This window comes from Purpureocillium lilacinum, assembly GCF_023168085.1.
Source record: "Purpureocillium lilacinum CBS 284.36 DNA, scaffold_8, whole genome shotgun sequence".
Taxonomy (NCBI): Eukaryota; Fungi; Ascomycota; class Sordariomycetes; order Hypocreales; family Ophiocordycipitaceae; genus Purpureocillium; species Purpureocillium lilacinum.
Window position 1 is genome coordinate 2,429,223 of NW_027072118.1, and position 15,007 is coordinate 2,444,229.

At 61.6% G+C, this 15,007-nt stretch overlaps 4 protein-coding genes across 4 annotated transcripts; 2 read left to right on the forward strand and 2 right to left on the reverse strand.

Moving 5' to 3' along the window:
* Nucleotides 1-822: 822 nt before the first annotated feature.
* On the forward strand, nucleotides 823-1,773 carry PLICBS_010458 (uncharacterized protein; the record flags this gene model as incomplete). Its single annotated transcript, XM_018326424.1, has 1 exon — nucleotides 823-1,773. One exon carries the CDS (start codon nucleotides 823-825, stop codon nucleotides 1,771-1,773), a length of 951 nt encoding a protein of 316 aa, XP_018174743.1.
* Nucleotides 1,774-5,694: 3,921 nt separating this feature from the next.
* On the forward strand, nucleotides 5,695-9,355 carry PLICBS_010459 (Na+ ATPase; the record flags this gene model as incomplete). The annotated part of the gene is made up of 4 exons (XM_018326423.2): nucleotides 5,695-5,895; nucleotides 6,031-6,230; nucleotides 6,302-6,910; nucleotides 6,991-9,355. 4 exons carry the CDS (start codon nucleotides 5,695-5,697, stop codon nucleotides 9,353-9,355), a joined length of 3,375 nt encoding a protein of 1,124 aa, XP_018174742.2.
* A 668-nt stretch (nucleotides 9,356-10,023) lies between these two features.
* Nucleotides 10,024-10,737, reverse strand: PLICBS_010460 (uncharacterized protein; the record flags this gene model as incomplete). Its single annotated transcript, XM_018326422.2, has 1 exon — nucleotides 10,024-10,737. The coding sequence occupies one exon, from the start codon at nucleotides 10,735-10,737 to the stop codon at nucleotides 10,024-10,026; it is 714 nt and encodes a 237-aa protein (XP_018174741.1).
* Nucleotides 10,738-11,540: 803 nt separating this feature from the next.
* PLICBS_010461 (uncharacterized protein) lies at nucleotides 11,541-12,635 on the reverse strand (the record flags this gene model as incomplete). Its single annotated transcript, XM_018326421.2, has 1 exon — nucleotides 11,541-12,635. One exon carries the CDS (start codon nucleotides 12,633-12,635, stop codon nucleotides 11,541-11,543), a length of 1,095 nt encoding a protein of 364 aa, XP_018174740.2.
* Nucleotides 12,636-15,007: the final 2,372 nt, after the last annotated feature.

Sequence of the window (15,007 nt, forward strand, 5' to 3'; positions counted from 1 at the left end):
CACTGGACGAAATGCAGTGCTACGGAGCTACGCGTGCACCGGCTCAGGCATCGCGGAATAGATGGCGCCTGGGTTTCTGCAACTAGCGGCCGCCGGCAGGGCGACCGACCGGATGGCCCACTGGATGGGACGCTGGGGCCCATGGTACCCGTCGACCGCTAACACCAGCGACCTCACCGTCCGGCAAGAGGCGCCGCGAGGCCGCAGTGGTCGCTGATAGCGCTCCTTGCGCCACGCCGGCGCCAAATCTCCAGCTCGTGTTGGAACCCCTGGCGACCCGACCTTTTTTTTCTTCGCTCGCCTCGCTAGCTAGCGTCCCAACGTAACATGGAACCGCAACACGGCCCCTTCGGGTGACGGGTCGCTGCGACCACAGCCAGCCTTGGCAGGCGGGCGGGCGCTTTTTCGCATTGGATTTCGTTTCTTCAGCTGAGCGCGCGCGCGCTTCCCTCATCTCTTCTCCCGTTTCGTCTGCTTGCTTGCTGTCGTCAACCCGTGGTGTCGCGGACCCTTCTCGTCGCTCGTTCATCTCCCCCTTTGGCCTCCCGTCGTTTTGATCCGAGCGCCTGCTTGGGTGTCTTAATTCGGTGAAGAGACGAATCTCCGCCTCATTGCGGCCGACTTCAGCCGTAGATTGCGATATATCGATGCGATAGCGAGAGCATTGGAAGCGGCGAATAAACCCCCCTTTTTGTCTGGATCCTGCATCTGCGACGCGCGCTTGGCCGATTCGCAGTCTTTCCTCGCGACTCGAGTTGCAATTTTGCGATACACGACTGGCGACTCCATCGCTTCCCGATCGTTCCGCGCGAACCCGCCACAATGGTCAATTCAAGATCTATAGCAGGCCTCCTGGCCCTGTCAGCCGCTGCCAGTGCCACCTCCAAGCGCGGCCTCTGCTTCACCCCCAACGACCAGCACCCGGAGGACAACAAGGTCTGGGTACAGTCCAACAGCGACCTCAAGTGGTACTACAATTACGGCAGCCTGCCGTCCCCCGCCTACTCGACCTTCTCGCAGGATGAGTTCGAGTTCATCCCTATGATGTGGGGCGTCGGCTCAAACCCCAACGACACGGCGTTCCTCGACTCGGTCAAGAAGCTCATCGACGACGGCACCAAGATCAAGCACGTCCTGGGCTTCAACGAGCCCGACATTGGCGACCAGGGCGGCAGCGGCGTCAAGCCCGAGCTCGCGGCCCAGGCGTGGGTCGCCAACTTTGAGCCCCTGGGCAAGATGGGCGTCAAGCTGGGCCTGCCGGCCACCACGGGCGGCTGGGGCGGCCTCCCGTGGCTGAAGCAGTTCCTCGGCAACTGCTCCGAGCTGGTCAGCACGGGCAAGGAGAAGAAGAACTGCACGTGGGACTTTGTCCCGGTGCACTGGTACGACAACTTTGGCGGCCTCGCGTCGCACATTGGCGAGCGGCGCGCGACGTGGCCCGACAAGGACATCTGGGTGACCGAGTACGCATACGCGCACCAGGACCTCGCAGCGACGCAGGAGTTTTACAACCAGACCATCGACTACTTTGAGAAGCTTGACTACATTGGTCGGTACTCGTACTTTGGTGCGTTCCGCGCGAACAAGGCCAATGTCGGGCCCAACGCCGCCTTCCTCAACAACGGGGGTAAGCTGACGGACATTGGCTCGTGGTACCTGGGCTTCAGCGCCACGGGCGTGAAGCCAGAGAGCGGCAAGGGAGCAATGATGGTGCCGAGCGTGGCGCTCGTTGGCGCCGGCCTGTTGGCCGGCCTTGTCTCCAACATGCTATAGAATATCCATGGGGTTCGTGGACTGACGGCTGGCTTTTGGGATATGGGATTTTGGGAACGGTATATGACGGAGTTCGGCACATTGACTGGCACATACGGAGATGGGCTTCATTGGACATATTGCGAGAGTTGTGGAGGGCATGAAGGGCTTGCATAACGTTTATAGAGAGGTCGGCCCTTTGGATAGGCTCGGCCGCAACGATATTACTTATAATCGACCGCACATGGTGTCACACGATTGCTCTGGCTTGTGCACTATTACCCCTCTGGCCAATGCTTAACGACACGTCACGGACTCGAGGGATCCATTGTAGTCCATCTGCCTCTTGCTCGTGGCAACATAGAGGCTGTGATACTTTGCAGGCATGCAAGCAAGAAGAGCAGCTGCAGGCAAGAAGAGTAACTGCAGGCAAGAAGAGCAGCTGCAGGCAAGAAGAGTAACTGGCATATCCAAGCCCAAAGAGGCAACGCCAGGATACGCCTTCCACGCCCATCATGTGACACCATCCCTTATCAATCCCCATGCCGTTCTCGAAGGAAGCTCGACGCGTACCTATACTAACTGGTATACCCCTGAGCCGCATAAAGCTTCTCCGCGCAAATCGAACACGATCCCAAAAACGGCGCCAAGGGCTCGGCAGGCCCAACCCTCCAAATCCAGCCCCTCGTTCCTCTCTCGCCTATCTCAAGCCCAGCAGCACGTTTGGTCCCTTGCGCCCCCTTCGCCACCCCGGGAGTTAACTAGCAGAGAAGTGGCGGGGGAAGCATCGTGGCCACCACCCGCCAAGATACGTACGTACGTAGATCGCCGCGGGGCTTGGCTCTGCGTAGCGGAAACCTTTCTCGTGCTCCATGCGCGGCGCGCCCACGTGCGCTGGCCTGGCCATCTCCCGTGCCGAGAGAAGTTCCGCGCCCAGAGACTACTACGGATGGATCGTGTCGTAGGCCGCCGGCGTGCCGGCGCCGCATGGGGGTGGTCCCCCGTCCCCCGGGGTGCGTGTGTGTGTGTGTCGGTGTCTGCGGTGGCGTGCGTAAGTCGGTGCGCCGGGCGCGCCGAGCGTGGCGCAGCCCGCTAGGTACGCACGCCGCCTGCCGGGGGTGGAGCCACTGGGGCGGACACGGAGAGCCACGTGACCCCCGGACGCGGAGGCGGCGGCGGCGACGGGGGCATCTGCACTGCGCACGGCACCACGGAGGTCGCCACGGAGCCTGCCCTGATGACTCTGTCCTGCCTTGTCTCGGCCGCGCAGCTTGCATTGTCTGCAGGGACATGGGGCCGCGATGGCACTGCCGCATTATTTTTTCCTCCACCGTGCATTGGAGCCGCGGAGACAATTTATTATGGTCGGTCGACGTGGTCTTGGCTCCGAACCGGTCAGCACGCATGCACGCACGCACGCCCTCGCGGGCTGTCGGCTTGGAGCGGCCGTCTTCGGACATTGATTGTACGATGTCTTTTGTTTCTGGGTCAGTGGTTGGGCGGTGGAGTGCCAAGAGGCAGCGCTCCCCAATGGACGGTGTTGAGGAGTCGGCGTCTTCTTGGCAGCTGGTAGTAGTGTAGGCACGTAGCCATGCGCGAGTAGGGAGCCGCCAGATGTGGCGAATCGCCCAGCGTGCCGGGATACGTATAAGCCGTGCAGCTGTCCCGGGGCTCAGCTCCCACTGCTTCTGCAGAAAAAATAAGAAGGCCGTCGCGGACGCCCGTCCTTCAGCCGCCCCGCGCATCGTCACCGACTTCCCGATGGGTGCTGCACTGTTGATCAGTAAGAAAAAAGAGGCGTCTGGAGGCGGGCAGCCAACGGGGGCCTGTGACGCCCATGGGTGACGCCCGTGGGCCCCGGGGAGGAGGAGGCGGCCGGGCCAAGGATCTGGTGGGGCAGGTTGATAACCAGCGGGCAGGCCATTGGGCGGCGGGCATATAAGCTTAGGTGGCATAACCTTAACCGGGGTCGGCCAAGAAGTCCCAAGACGTGCCGTCGGGCTGGGCGCGCGTGAGAGGCGCGCATCATGTACTCCATACTGTTGCGCTGCTCCCTGCTGTGTCGCGCTGATGAGAGAGGAGTGGCATGGTTGAGTCTTGGCAGGTCGTTCATTCTTCCCTGTCTCGCTCTTCTCTCGCTCTCTCTCTGTGTGCTCCTGTTCCTTGGTCCTGGTTCATCGTCGCCGAGACTGCCCCCCTCCACGCCTGCGACGAGATTCGTCGGCCGCGCGTCCGCCAAGAGGCAATACGCTTCTTGGCGTGAGGATATAACTGTGCATTTCATCATTCATCTGCGTGCCCGTCCATCCGTCGGCGGTGGTGGTGGCGGCCCCTCCCCCGTTTTCAGCAGCGCTCATGGCCATGGCCAGAGCCCGCTGGCGTGTGTGTGTGTGTGTGTCATCGCCGCCATCGTCGTCGTGGTTGCCGCGTGAGCTTGGATGGTACGGGTGGTCGCGTCTCCCTCGCGGCATGGAACGTCGCTTGGGTTGTCTTCTGGAAGCTTTTTCTTTAAGCTGGCGTTACTTCGCATACGCAGAGCGAGACCTGCCGGGTGCCCGCGAATGGGGGCGCCTGCCGGGCAGCGGCGGCGGCGCCAGGCCCTGTTAGGCGGGGCCGGTTTGCGAACAAGCTTCAGCGGACGCGATGCAGTGACGCCGTGACACGTCTTTCTGACAGGCAGCGGCGCCGGGCGGGCTGGCGAATCACCCTCCGGCTGCCGGAAGGGGATCGCTATGGGCGGCTCCCGGCTGCATGTCTCTGTCCCACGGGCTTCTGCAGCTCCCATTGTTTTCTCACCAAGCTTTTTCTCGCATCCCTGCAGGTTCGTGGTCTCGGTTCCCGACTCATCGCTCGCGATGCAGGCGATCCGCGACAAGCACTGCTCTGCTGATTGCGCGATGCATCGCCAAGCCCGCCGGGCGCCCCAGCGTTGGATGGATGGATGGGGCATGGCGACCGTGATGGGGACCTGGCTGGCCACTTTTTTTTTTTACGCCGCCTGGAGGACCGTCGGGGCGGGACTTGACGTCACGCCACCACCGCCGCCGCTGTGAGGTAGTGGCAGCCAGCCGCTGTGTGCACTGCTCTGGCTGCCCTCTGTGTGCCCGCTGTCCACGCCCGCGGAGGCATGATGCACTCGACCTGCAGCGTCGTCCCGCGGCACTGCGGCGGAGCCAGCAGCAGCGGGCAGCCTGGGGAAAGGAAAAGGCCCCCGCCCCCCGGCACCTCTGACTCGCTAGCCGCTGCCGCCGCCCCCCCATGGTACTTGCATGGCAACGCCCGCCAAGACCCTTAAACTCGCCCACCCTGTTGCATAGGTAGCACACACACACGGCGGCGTTGTCTGGGCGTTTTGGTAGAGGCCCGCGACGGTCGCCCCGGGGTTTATCATCGAACCGGCGTGTTCCTTGTTCGCCGTGCGATTTCATGCCCAGCCTTCGGAGTGGAGAGGCGCGCAAGGTACACTCCGGAGATGGATGCGGCTTCGATTCGGCGATGGCTACTACTTATACGGAGCTGGTCCCCGCATGCGGTGCTGCTTAGCCCTGAACCTTCATTCCAACCCATTCTGTCATTATTAGATATCCTTTCCCTTTCATACCGATTCCCGGGTTGTAATCATACTCTGGGATCATCGTCAATTGGGATTCGTTACACGTTACACCAAACAACAAAAGAGCCGAGGAGGAGTTGACTGACGCTGCTGCTGCCACCGCCAGCGAGTCCCCTCCATCACTTACACCACCACCCCCGCCTCACGGCTCACAACGAAAAAGGCCGTACGCGCCGCCGCCTCGTCGGAAGCAAAACCGGCCATCCGCGCCGTTGCGTCGTCTATGAAGCAACTCCAGGCCTTGTTGTCTCCCAGCAGCCTGCGCCCCTCGTCCGCCGTCGAGCAGCGCAGCCCCCAGACCGCCTGCCACCTGCCCCCGTCGTGCGACAATGGCTGAGTTCCCCAAGCACCCGTTCCTCCTCTCCGCCGAGGAGACGGCGCAGGCGCTCCGCACCGATGTCGACAAGGGCCTCACCTCGGCTCAGGTCGCAGACCTGCAGCAGAAATATCCCAAGAATGAGCTGGACGTTGGCGAGGGCATTCCCTGGTACAGCATCCTGACCAAGCAGATTCTCAATGCCATGATTATTGTGCGTGAGAGCCTCCCCCCCCCCCCCCCCCCCCCCCCCCACCGAACCCCCCAGACTGCGACCCCTGCCGCCTGTCTCATGTCTCTGGAAAAGGTAGCGGCGGAGCGACCAATAGACTAACACGCAAACCTGCAGGTTCTGGCATTCGCCATGGCCCTGAGCTTTGGCATCAAGGACTACATCGAGGGCGGCGTGCTCGCCTTCGTCATCGTCCTCAACGTCACCATTGGCTTCTGGCAGGAATACCGCGCTGAGAAGCGCATGGACGCCCTGCGCGCCCTATCCTCGCCCAGCGCCATGGTGCTGCGCGACGGCAAGACCCAAGTCATTTCCAAGTATGTTTCTCCTCCCGCCCCAGTCCTTTATGAATTCGTGAACAAAAAAGTAACCCGTGTGTGCGTCACAGCCCCGAAGTCGTCCCCGGCGACATCATCCTCCTCAAGATGGGCGACACGGTCCCCGCCGACATGCGCCTCTTCGAAGCCATGAACCTGGCCTGCGAGGAGGGCCAGCTGACGGGCGAGTCCATCCCCGTGGAGAAGATCACCGAAAACACCATCGTGGTGCCCGGCACGGAGAAGCACGCCACGTCGGAGGAGGAGATTGGCATCGGCGACCGCGTCAACATGGTGTACGCGACGACGGTGGTGCGCAAGGGCCGCGGGCGCGGCATCGTCACGGCCACGGGCATGACCACCGAGGTGGGCAAGATCGCCGCCTCGACGCACAAGAAGCAGCGCAAGCCCGGCCGCTCCATGAACTGGCACAAGTACGGCAAGCGCCAGCCCGTCGTCGGCCTCGCCAAGCGCACCTACGATGTCATTGGCAAGTTCCTGGGCCTGACCGAGGGCACGCCGCTGCAGCGCAAGCTGTCGGCCCTGGCGTACGTGCTCTTTGGCTGCGCCATCATCCTCGCCATGGTGGTGTTTGGCGTCAACCACTTTGACCTGCGCAACGAGGTCATCATCTACGCCACCTCGCTCGGCATTGCCATTATCCCCGAGTCGCTCGTTGCGTATGTCTTCACCCCCCTTACCCCTTTGTTCTTCCTCTGTGAAGATCGGAGAGCGTTTTGGCTAACTCAAATATCTTCAGCGTCCTCACCATCACCATGGTCGTCGCCGTCACCGTCATGCGCAAGGCCAACGTCGTCGTGCGCGACCTCTCCGCGCTCGAGGCCCTCGGCGGCGTCACCAACATCTGCTCCGACAAGACGGGCACCCTGACCGAGGGCGCCATGATTGTGCGCCAGGCCTGGATCCCCTCGTCGCACCTCTACACGGTGCGCGGGTCGCAGAGCCCCAGCGACCCGACCAAGGGCCGCGTCACCTACTCGCAGAACAAGGACGAGCCCGTCGCCGCCGCCGAGGAGCCCAAGCAGCAGCGCGACTACGACAAGGAGCGCAGCGCCGCGGGCATCAAGTTCGACGTCCCCGACGAGAAGCTCAACCCCACCAAACCCAAGGAGCCCGAGCCCGAGATGGAGACGGAGATGACGCCCTCCCTCAAGGCGTTCCTCCTGTCTGCCGCCCTGTGCAACCTCGCCACGGTCCGGTACGACGACGACGAGGAGAAGTGGCAGACGACGGGCGAGCCCACGGAGATTGCGCTGCAGGTGTTTTCGCACCGCTTCAAGCTGGGCAAGCGGTCGCTCGAAAAGGGCGGCTGGAAGCAGCTCGCCGAGTTTCCCTTTGACAGCTCCATCAAGCGCATGTCGGTCATCTACGACGCGCCCGCCGACGACAAGCCCGAGGAAGGGTCCATCGTCGAGTCGGACAAGAGCATCGTCTTCACCAAGGGCGCCGTGGAGCGCATCCTGGACCTGTGCGACTACGTCGGCTGCGGCGCGGACCAGCAGCCCGTGACCGAGGAGCTCAAGGAGTCGGTGCTCGGGCAGATGAACCGCCTGGCGTCGCAGGGCCAGCGCGTGCTCGCCATCGCGTACCGTCCGTGGGAGGGCCGCTTCCGGGCCAAGCAGTCGTCGTCGGCGGCCGAGGACGAGGCGCTGCGCGGCGAGGTCGAGCAGGGCCTCACGCTGCTCGGCCTGGCCGGCATCTACGACCCGCCGCGGCGCGAGACGAAGCCGTCCATCGGCGAGTGCTCGCAGGCGGGCATCAAGGTGCACATGCTGACGGGCGACCACCCGGAGACGGCCAAGGCCATCGCCAAGGAGGTGGGCATCATCCCCAAGAACCTGGGCGTGCTGCCCGAGCACGTGGCCGAGTCCATTGTGCAGAAGGCGACCGACTTCGACAAGATGACGGACGACGAGATCGACGCGCTCGAGGAGCTGCCGCTGGTGATTGCGCGGTGCGCGCCCGACACCAAGACGCGCATGATCGAGGCGCTGCGCCGGCGCGGCGCCTTCATGGCCATGACGGGCGACGGCGTCAACGACGCGCCCTCGCTGTCGCGCGCCGACGTGGGCATCGCCATGGGCTCCGGCTCCGACGTGGCCAAGTCGGCCGCCAAGATCGTCCTGACCGACGACAAGTTCAACTCGATTGTCGCCGCCATCCGCGAGGGCCGCCGCATGTTCGACAACATCCAAAAGTTTGTGCTGCACCTGCTGACGTCCAACGTCGGCGAGGTGATTCTGCTCATCGCCGGCCTGGGCTTCGTCGACGAGACAGGCTTCTCCGTGTTCCCCGTCTCGCCGCTGCAGATCATCTGGATCAACATGGTGACGTCGTCGTTCCCGGCGTTTGGGCTCGGCCGCGAGCAGGCCGCCTCGGACGTGATGCGCAAGCCGCCCCAGGACAAGAAGCGCGGCGTCTTCACCAACCAGATCATCGTCGACATGATTGTCTACGGCGTCATCATGGGCGCCTGCACCATGTGCACCTTCTGCATCATCATCTACGGCGCCAACGACGGCAACCTGGGCGTCGACTGCAACACCAACTGGAGCGAGGCCTGCAACCCCGTCTTCCGCGCCCGCGCCGCCACCTTCGCCGAGCTGACCTGGCTGATCCTCATCTCGGCGTGGGAGTTCAAGAGCCTGCGCCGGTCCATGTTCCGCCTCAACCCCGACGACGACAGCCGCTTCCCGCTCTTCAAGGACCTGTACGCCAACCGCTTCCTCTTCTGGTCCGTCATCATCGGCGCCCTGTCCGTCTTCCCCGTCGTCTACATCCCCTTCCTCAACACAAAGTTCTTCAAGCACAAGGGCATCAGCTGGGAGTGGGCGCTGTCCGTCGGCTTCACCATCGTCTTCGTCGCCGGCATCGAGCTGTGGAAGATGTGCAAGCGCCACTTCCGCCTGCTCGAGGACCGCGCCGTCCAGCGCGGCGTCTGGGGCCAGGGCGGGCCCGACGACCAGGGCCCCAAGTTCCGCAAGACGCTGTCCATGTCGAGCTTCAAGACGTGGGCCTCGTTTTCGCGCAAGGACACGGGCGACTCGACGTCCAAGCGCACCCTCTCGCGCGGCACCACGCTGAATGCCGCCGGCGAGGTATAATTGTTGTATTTTGCATCGTCATGTGCATAGAGGCTGCGGTAGAGCATTTGCAGAGTTGTGGCGGAGGAGGAGGACGAGGAAAGAAGAGCCACTTGTGATGGCACACTTTACAGGATAGTTGCTTTTAGTTGAAACTGCATACTTGCCCCTCATACTGGGTGCAAAAATACCACCATTTATGACTTTAGACTTGGCCTTCTTTCTTTTGATTGTGATTCGTCATCAGTGACATGCCGAGCGGCCGTGTTTCATAAAACTGTTGCGACGTGAGGAAGCTTCGCCGGAAACCGGGACAGAACCGGATCGCTCCAACGCAAATGCCGTCGGTGGCCGGGGCCAGGTTCGCTGCACGGGCAGCCAAGTGTCACACCGCATTGTACGCAGATAACTGTGGTGTGCGCAAGCTAGCATCATGGGAGAAATACAGTCTCGTATTCGAAGAGTGTATTCCGTACATCTCATGGTATCCAACAGTGCTGTCTGGCGTCAGCTCATCCGTCATCATCAACGCTCACCGCACTTTTCCATAACATCTGCGCCACCCAAATCCCCTCCAATCAACGCCTATCCGCCCCAATGCTTCAATCGAGACAAAACGGTGTGCTCAACCGAATGCCCACTCTCCGCGATAAACGCCCCCGGCCAACGATAAAACGACCGGGCTTAGTTTAGTCGGTCAGGTTGTAAATCTTTTGCACATTCTTGAGCATGGCCTGGAAGTCAATCTTGAGGTCCTTGAGCAGGCCGTCGTGGAAGCCAAAGACCCAGCCGTGGACGACGGGGTACTGGTTCTTGGCGTACGACTGCTGGACGGCGGCCGTCTTGACAATGTTGCGGCACTGCTCCTCGACGTTGAGCTCGACGAGGCGGTTGTAGCGGGCCTCCTCGTCGGGGATGGCGTCGAGCTCCTTCTCGTGCAGGCGGTAGACGTCGCGGATGTTTCGCAGCCAGGGGTTGAGCAGGCCGAGGTCCTTGGGGGTCATGGCGGCCTTGACGCCGCCGCAGCCGTAGTGGCCGCACACGATGATGTGCTTGACGCCGAGGTGGCGGACGGCGTAGTTGATGACGCTCATGACGTTGAGGTCCGTGTTGCAGACGAGGTTGGCGATGTTGCGGTGGATGAAGGCCTCGCCGGGCTCGAGGCCCGTGATCTGCTCGGCGGGGATGCGCGAGTCGGAGCAGCCGATCCAGAGGTACTCGGGCGACTGGCCGGCCGAGAGGCGGGCAAAGTACCCGGGGTCCTTTTGCGCCTTGTCGGCGGCCCAGGCGCGGTTGTTGTCGAAGAGGCGGTCGTGCGTCTCCTGGAGGTACTGCGAGACCTCGGCGGGCGACGCCGGTCGCTTGAGCGGGTTCGTGCCGCTGCTGCCGGTGTTGTCGGACATTTTGCGGGCGCTGCTCGGGATCGTGCCGGGGGGCGTGGGAGGGGAGGAGCAGCAGCTGCTTCCGAAGCGAGGGCGGTTTGCGGCGGCGGTGGTAGCGGCAGTCGTTGAGGCGATCGCGGAGGGGCCGATGGCTCTTGCGGCGTGCGACGGGCGAGAGGCGGCAGCGACGGAGCGCAGCAGGGGGCGGGCAGAGAGGCGAATTGGCTGCATGGGGAGGAGAGGGGAGGAGGAGAGGAGTTGAATTGGCGGGGGGGAGAAGGTGTGCGTGATATATCGAAACGAGGCGGCGGCAGACGCACGGAGAGATGCGGCAGCTGGAGTCACAGATTCGCGACCTGCCGCCCGCCCGTGCAACGTCGGGGGGCCGTCGGGCAGTTGCTCAACCGTCACTCGTCAATTCGACAAGCCAGCTGCAGCGCTGGCGCACCACCCAGCGGGGGGCCCGGGCCGCCCAACTGTCTGGTCCCAGTGGATGTCGCGGGGCCAGTGATAAGTGATTTGTTGGGGCGCCGTCGTCCTCTGCCGGGGCGCTTACAGTGGAGGGCCCCTCCGCGTTAGGGCGGTGGGAACCGCCGCCTGGCGGAGCTCGAACCAGCTGTCCGGGTCGTGTGAACCTGCATCTGAGCAACCGGTGGGGCGATCTCAACCAGTTCAATAATTCTGTTCCATATCGAGGACCCTCCGAGGCTTCGTCATCATCCCCGAAGCTCACGTCAACCATACCTTCTTACACACGTGGCTATCGAACATCGGCAACACTATAGGAGAGAGCTTCGCCAGCCCCCATTCTGCCCCTGGATCCGTTATGCATCTGCAATCAGCTCGCGCAGCATCCCACGCAGACACCCTCCGCCCAGCAGCGACGAATGCGTCTCCCCTTGATACTCCTTATAGACGCTCTTTGGCAATCGGCGAGCGAGGTGCAAGCCCATGCCCGGCGGCGTGTTGACGTCGGCGCCGCCATACCACAGCTTGACGCCCTCATACCCGACGTCCTCGATGCGAAACCCCCACGGGCGCGTCAGTACCCGCATGTCGTCGACGTGCCCCTCGATGCCCTGGGCGTAGTACTGCCTGAAGACGCGCACGGCACTCTGCATGGGATCCGTCTCCATGTAGGCGTCCGCCTGAGCCGCGTCCATGTACGGAAGCAGGTCCTCGCGGAAGCGGTTCGCCATGGCCGTCGGGTCCGGATCGCGCGCCAGCGGCACGTAGACGTCGCGCGTTTTCCCCAGCAGCCGTGTCGGCCAGTACTTCATCATGTACATCTGATAAACGATCTTGAGCGTCTGGCCGCGACGTCCGGCGTCCCACGGCGCGACACCCGCGCAGACGCCCACGCCGCGCACCTGCTCGCGGGGCAGCATCTTGGCGCAGGCGAGCGTGTAAGCCGAGCCGCCGCTGACGCCAAACATGTAGTACCGCTTCAGGCCCAGGTGCTGGGCCAGCTGGCGTATATCGTCGGTGTAGCTGAGGATGGACCGACCGGGCTGGCGGGTGCTTTTGCCCACGCCAGGGCGATCGGGCGCGATCCACCGGATGCCCATGTCTTTGGCCAGCTGGTCCTCCTTGCCCTCCAGCGTGATGCCGCTGTCGGCGACGCCGTGGATGTACAAGACGGGAATGCCATCCGGGGCACCGTAAAGATGATAACCGAGCGTGCGTCCGTCGGTAAGGCTGAGCGACTCTCCCAAGCAAGGATTGACGTGCCGCACCGAGGAGGGTCCGGACGCGGGGCTGTAGCAGCGGCGGCTTGGAGACGGTGCTGTCATGAGCCACGAGCATCGTCGTACTTCGGGCAGGTCGCAATGCGCGCGACGGCTGACACGTTGGGGCATCGTCGTCACGAAGCCGCAGGTCTGGGCCGCCCCGCGGCGGACGATGGTATTGCCAACCATCGCCGACGGCTGGCTCGTGTAGTCGTTGCCGTGAGGATGGAAGAAGAGGTCAAAAACGGCAAGTCAAACGCCGGCATATTTCGGTTCGATGACCGAAAATGAATTATTTCTCCCCAATGTATCACAACGGGGAAAGACCTCTCAGCATTTGACGCTGCAAAGGAGGCTGTGTAGGTCAAGTGTTCTTGATGCCTCGCGCTAAATACATTGCAGCCTGATCAGGCACAACACAACAGGAGGAACCATGTCCTCTCACTCTCGTCAACTCGTCAACTCGAAACTCCCATGTTTCAATCCAATCTTCAACTAGGTGACCGTTCTCTTGACATCGAGCGATACGAATCTAGTGCTGCGTGACCAGCGGTAGAGCAAGGAGTCTCTCCCCCTATGTACGCAGTCATGTACGTAGATGTATACGAACAACACAACGGGATACAAGCTGACGTGCAAGTCAAATCTCTCATGCTTTCTTTCCCTTGCGTCATCTAAACCGTCGGGACAGTACTCTGACACTGTTCAAACACATCAGCCTCATTCAGTCGGAAGACGTGCAGGAGCAGGACGTACGAATCCTGGCACGCGGGGCGGAACATTCGACGGCCTATCGCAGAAGAGGTTCATATTCGGGCAACAGAGGACAGCGGGCGAGGAATCCGGGTAACACTCCTGCCCGGCGAGGCTGCACTTTGGCGCTCTCTCGAAGATTTGCTCTTTCGAGGGCAGGGCACTGGCCGCAGCTACTGCGAGGAGAGACACGGCAAACTTCATGGCGAGTGTATCGTTGTGTTGGTCACAATGTATCGGTGATTTGATCAATGCCAATGTTCACTCCCGAGTCTTGTCCGCCTCTCTTTATACCTTTTGGGAGTGTACGTGGGGAGACCGAAATCCTTCCTGTGTTATCCCGATATCGGCTCGCCTGTCACTCTGCCGTGCCACGTTGGGCCATTTTCTGCCTGTATTACTCGTCTTCAAACTCCTGAGATTACGAAGAAAGACAGTTACACCTGTATATGCGTATTACGCCAGGGTGCAGCCCGTGGCTGGCTGTACCGCCATGCTTGCGACCTCAGATTGGGGCATGGAGTAATCCTGCAGACACATTCCTGACTGACAACGTCGGTGATCGTGTAACAGTAACACAGCTGCTTCTCTACGGCAAACAAAACGGCATGCAGCAAACGCGCGGTAGAACCAAGACTGACCCTTGAACACGACATTTACGAGTCATGTCGCTTTTCATTGCCTCCTTTGTGATAGTACTGTGCTATGAATCAGACTGCCAAGACGCATCCTTTGCGGCATATAGTTTGCAAATCGGGACAGCGAATACCCATTGAACTACACAAACTAGCAGCCAGGAGGAAGCTCATCCTGAAGCCCTGCGACGAGACAATCCAGCTCCCATCTCGTCCCGAACAGTGACGTGCACCTCTGTCCACCAGTCCACCAATGTGGTAGGGCACTGACTCGCTGCTTGTATCCGTCTAATCCTTGCGGCACTGTCCCCGACACGAATCAGCTTCACGGCACTTGACACCTGCCTTCATAGCAATTGAAGGACAAAACTTACCCATCCCCATTCGCCGGGACGAGTGACTCCCGCGCAGGTCATGAACGGGCAGCACCGGACTGGAGGGTGGATGCTGAGGTTGCACCTCTCACCGACAGTCGCGCACTGGTCCTCTGCAGCCATCGCAGTGCCCGCGGCGGCAGTGAGCAAGAGGGTCGCAAAGAACTTCATGATGACTTTTTGGCGTGGTGTTCGTGTGTCTTGATGGGCTGTGCTGTCTGGAGGATGGTGTGTTTGATGAAGAAGGAGAAGAGAAGAATCGTTCAGAACAGAGACACGCTCGTCTTTTATATTCACGGACAGGGAACACACCGCATACAACCTGCAATGATGCCACAACGCCGACAGCCCCCATTTCTCGACTTCCCCCGCTCATTGATCTGTGACACGGCATACCGCCGTTCAAAGTCCCGTTGGTGCCCACATAATATCTGGGGCCGCGCCTCAGCCGTCTCGACCCTCGCCCCAAGGCTTCAACGCATCGGACAGCACAGCACAGGCGGCAGCGCATCGCATGAAGGGACACAGCATAAGTGCCGAGTTCCGAAGCGAAAGTGCCGCTGACTTACTTGCGAAAACTCAAAGTCCCGCTGTCAATCAGATGATGTACATACTAGCTGCCGCGCGTGTGGCGCTATGGAGGCGAGTTCATGCACAAGAGGCGAGGGCATCGTAGCCGACCTTGCATCGGATGATACGCTGACCGGGGGTCCCGCCTCGGGCATAATTTCGCCAACCGTATAAAAAGAGCTATATCACGAAGAATAATATCGCTCCTATGACGAAGTAACCCCGTCGG